The sequence below is a fragment of the Limanda limanda genome, chromosome 1 (assembly GCF_963576545.1).
Source record: "Limanda limanda chromosome 1, fLimLim1.1, whole genome shotgun sequence".
Lineage (NCBI taxonomy): Eukaryota > Metazoa > Chordata > Actinopteri > Pleuronectiformes > Pleuronectidae > Limanda > Limanda limanda.
Window position 1 is genome coordinate 37,818,290 of NC_083636.1, and position 4,902 is coordinate 37,823,191.

The window sequence follows — 4,902 nt, forward strand, 5'->3', positions numbered from 1 at the left end:
CTGTGCACGTTCTGCTAGGTATTGTTATATCGGAGTTTGGTGAAGTGGAGCTGGCTGAAAAAGTTTGGGCTCGACTCCGGTTTGGGGGGGTAGTGGGACTGCTGCACTCCTTCCATAACATTGGTTTCTGTAGTATCCTTCCTCTAAATTTGAACTTTAACCACCAGAATACTATATGTACTGCAGAATTGTATGAAGCAGATAACTTTGCAAAATGTTGGAGGTATAAATTCAGTAAAATTTGCGTTTTTACCTTGCTCCTAGGAAGAGCTCCCTCTGCTGTCTGACTTCTGTTTATCTTCCAAATGGAGAGCATGATATGAAATGCATGAACAACTGAAAAGTTAGTTTATCATTTCACTTTAAATGAACACGTGGCTTGAAAATTTTGATATGTAATTTGGTTCTGACCCAATCACTTGTTTATTAGGGCCCGAGCATCTCCGGTGGGAGGCCCTATTGAAATTGTAAGGATTATTCTGAGCGTAGTGAATGGGCTTTTTGAGGGCTTTCCCATGCTCAAAAATGTTATAAACATTGCAGTAAATTAGAAATGTGTGAAAATTTACGTATTTGGAAATGGGCGTGGCAAAATAGCTCAACAGCGCCACCTACGGATAAGCCCCTCATTTAGCATTCACCGATCCTCACGAAAAAAAAGACGTTTGTGTATCATGACCAGACGCACAAAACAGTCTATCAGTGCATTATGAAAAACGCAACAGGAAGCCCGCCATTTTGGATTTAGCCGCCATTTTGGCCATATTCCACTCTTTTTCTTTGATGTACTTGTCGTAGGGCTTTCATCAGATCAACTTAAAATGTATAAGAGTGTCATCACAACAAGATGGAGATCTAAAGTTATCAAAATATCATTTTTTCGTCAGAGTCGCGACCTAATGACATTGACACAGAAATCGTGACTGAAAATCACAGCGCCCCCTGGCGGCAACAGGAACTGTCTTGTTTTTGGAACGTCTTACACTTGGATGTATTCCTCCTCATCCACTTTGACAAACCATGTCAAACTGTATCAAATGGGTCTCAAGACATTGATAATGAAGATTTAAGATTACTGTGACTTTTCGTTAAACACCATATTAATGGCGTAGCATCAAAGTTCATCAGCTCGCCATGACACGCGAAGTCGCTGTAACTTCCGTGTTCATGTGTCCATCTCCCTCAAACTACATGTGTGTATCAACAGCCCCCCCGTGAAGACTGTCAGATGAGTTTAAGGAATGGGTGTGTCAAAAGAACTGACTAGCGCCCCCTAAAGGGCAGCCCCGGCACTACGATACACCTACATCTACAAAAATCAATAGGGACATGCGCCTTTCATGACAAAGAAGTGTCTCTTGGATACATATGCTAGACCAAACAGGAAGCCCGCCATTTTGGATTTAGTGGCCATTTTGGCCATATTCCGCATATTTACTTTGACATACTTGTCGTAGGGCTTTCATCAGATCAACTTGAAATTTAGATGAGTGTCTTCACAACAAGATGGAGATCTAAAGTTATTGGAATTTTAACTTTTCGTCATACCATGTGACCGTGGCCTGGCGTCAAAGTTTGATTACATGCCATCAAAACACGAGCGTCTGTATCTCATGCATATTTGGTTCAATCTAGTCCAAACTAGACAAAAGACAAGAGACAAGAGTTGTGACCTGATGACATCTACAAAGACACCATGACTTAAAATCACAGCGCCACCTAATGGCTACAGGAAGTGAAGCGTTTATCCATGCCCCGTTGGCTAACACATGTAACGCGGAGAAGAGCGCTTGGTCATCAAACTCACTGTCTTCCTGACCGCATCAGACTAGAAACCGCCTGTGTGCTCGGGCCCGTTAGTGCTACAACGTAGCCCTAGTTTGTAGTTGTGTTCTATTCAAAAACAATAAAGTCTCTTCTGATATCGCTCATGTTGCAGGAGAAGGTTTCTACACGTGGCTTGAAGGTAAATACCCCTCATGTTTTTATCTTTCTGCTTATATATGAATGTATAAATCTGTAAGTGTTAATTTGTATTTATATATATATATATATACATCGATGGTCCAAGTCACAGTGAAAATGAAAATCCACTAAATCCTTGAAGCAGAATCCTGGTGTGTTGAACTGTTGTGTTTGCTGTGGGCTCCTCAGAGCACTGGGGCCGCTCGGTGTGGGGCCCGAACATAAGTAAAGTGGAAAAGACAGAGGACTTAAAAACAACCTTAACTTTTCATCTAGCGCCAGAATATCTGGGTCTAGCTTATTATCTGGGTCAGAATTTTAATTTATAGTTTCTGTTAAAATACAATTATAATTATAATAAATGGCCAAAATGGACACCAAATCTAAAATGGCGGGCTTCATGTTTGGTCTAGCACATCTATCCAAGAGACTTATTTTTTTGTCATGAAAAGACACATGTCCCTCTTATTTTTTGTAGATGTCGGCCAATCGCAGTGCGGGGGCTGCCCTTTAGGGGCGCCAGTCAGTTATTTTGCCACGCCCATTCCTTAAAACCATATGAATGTCTGCAGGGGGGGGGGCTGTTGTTACACACGTGTAGTTTGAGGGAGCTTGAACCTGTAACACCGAAGTTACAGCAATTTCGCCCTGAAAAAGCCCAAAATGGAAATGCAAATCCTTCGAAATACAACAGGGCCTCCCACCGCTCGGTGCTCGGGTTTTTTCAAACACATTCATATCAGTGTAACTATAGATTTCTGTCTTTACAAAGTGAGAACTAAATATGTGTGATAAAGGAAGGTCAGTGTTTGATTGACAGCTGATCTCTGTTCGGAGCAGAAACATCACCACGACGAACTTTGATCAACAAACATGGAGACAAAAGAAGTTAAAGATTTAAACACAGAATCTAAATCACTGCTTTTAATTACTCGAGTCTATTTGAGTTTACAGAACTCAGCTGTGTCTCCAACATAACAAACCCTAACTCCAGCATAGAGAGGCTGAGTGAATGTGGTCTGGACTCTGTGGAGGAGAGTCATGGTGTCAGAGACGCTGTAGAAGGACAGAACACCTGCACTGTGATCCAGGTACACTCCTACTCTGGAGGACGTAGGACCTGACACTGGAGTCTCGATGCTGTTGTAACGAAAGTTATAACTGTTTCCATAACAAGATAATGCCCAAGATGTATCATTGAATCCAAATATACATTCATGTGAGTGTCCTTCTCTGCTGATATTCTTGTATGCGACTGCTTCATGAACTCCTCCCCCCCCCACCTTCACCTCCACCTCCCAGTAACAACGTCCAGTCAGACTCTCTCTACTCAGGACCTGACGCCAGTAAGTGAATCTGTCTGGGTGATCAGAATAAGACTGAACTTCACTCATCCATGTTGCTTTTCTGTTTCCCTCAGATAATAACAGATGTGTGTTTACTGTGTTTGGATCCATTGTGATTTCCTGTGAATATATTAAGAAGTCAGCTCTGGTCTCTGGCTCTGGTTGTCGCAGTAAAACATCCACTTGAGACACAATCTGTAAAATCTCTGTCTCTGTCTCACTCAGAATGTCCTGTAGTCGACCTATGACCTGTGACACAGCTGCTGTCACGTCCTCAAAGTCCCTCAGAGGACGGATGCTGAAGCTGGATGAGTGTGTAGATTCACTGAGTGGTGACAGTGAGGGGTAGTTGTGTAGAAACTGGTTGTGATCCTCTGTGTCTAAGAGCTGCTTCAGTTCATGGTCTTTCCTCTTCAGCTCAGTGATCTCCTGCTCCAGTTTCTCCTGAAGCTCTCTGACTCGACTCACTTCAGTTTCCTGCTGGGATCTGATCTGCTGCTTCACATCAGAGCTTCTTTTCTCCAGCAGACGGATCATCTCAGTGAAGATCTCCTCACTAACATCCACTGCTTTATCAGCAGAGCCATTGACGGCCTTCTCCTTCTGTTGAAGCAGCTTCACATCTTTCTCTGTGTCCTGGACTCTCTGCTGGATTGTTTGTCTCCTCAGCCCGAGCTCTCTCTGCCTCTCAGTCCTTTCTGCTGCTGCTGTAACTGTGTCATGGCCTTCATGTTCATCCACAGAGCAGAGATAACAGATACAGTGCTGATCAGTGCGGCAGAACATCTTCATCACCTCGTCGTGACGAGAGCAGATGTTCTCCTGGAGTTTCTCCGAGGGCTCCACCAGCTTGTGCTTCTTAAATGCAGCTGACTGAAGATGAGGCTGGAGGTGTTTTTCACAATAAGAGGCCAAACAAACCAAACAGGACTTGAGAGCTTTCAGTTTTCTCCCAGTGCAGACATCACAGGCCACATCTTCAGGTCCAGCATAGCAGTGATCAGCAGGAGCAGCTTGGAGTCCAGTCTTCTTCAGCTCCTCCACTAGAGCAGCTAACATGGTGGTTTTCCCCAGGACAGGCCTCGGTGTGAAGGTCTGTCTACACTGAGGGCAGCTATAGCATCCTCTCTCCTCCCCTTCGTCCCAGTGGGTGTTTATACAGCTCTTACAGTAGCTGTGTCCACAGACAGTAGTCACCGGATCCTTCAGTAGATCCACACAGATCGGACAGGAGAACCTTTCTCTGTCCAGGTGATTTTCTTGCTGCTCCATTTCAGCTGCTGCCAGAGACTGTAGAACAGATTCACTTCCTCTGCACAGAAACAGATCTCTGCTCCTCCCTCTCTCGTTCACTTCCTCTTTTTCCCACGTTTTAACACACGTTTGAAAAGAGCAACAGTATGGTCGTACCTCTCCTCAGAAGTGATGACAAACTGTTTAAAGGCGGCTGCCTTTAGACAGCTCGTTTAAAGGCAGTTGATCAAAGTATAAAACATGTCACTTCCTGCAGCCAGCAGGGGGCGCTGTGATTTTAAGTCATGATTTCTGTATAGATGTCATCGGGTCACGACTCTTGTCTCACATGTCTAGT

At 44.0% G+C, this 4,902-nt stretch overlaps 1 protein-coding gene across 1 annotated transcript; it reads right to left on the bottom strand.

The window, feature by feature from the left end:
* Positions 1-2,903: 2,903 nt before the first annotated feature.
* Positions 2,904-4,583, bottom strand: LOC133011743 (tripartite motif-containing protein 16-like). Its single transcript, XM_061079591.1, has one exon. The coding sequence runs from the start codon at positions 4,581-4,583 to the stop codon at positions 2,904-2,906; it is 1,680 nt and encodes a 559-aa protein (XP_060935574.1).
* Positions 4,584-4,902: the final 319 nt, after the last annotated feature.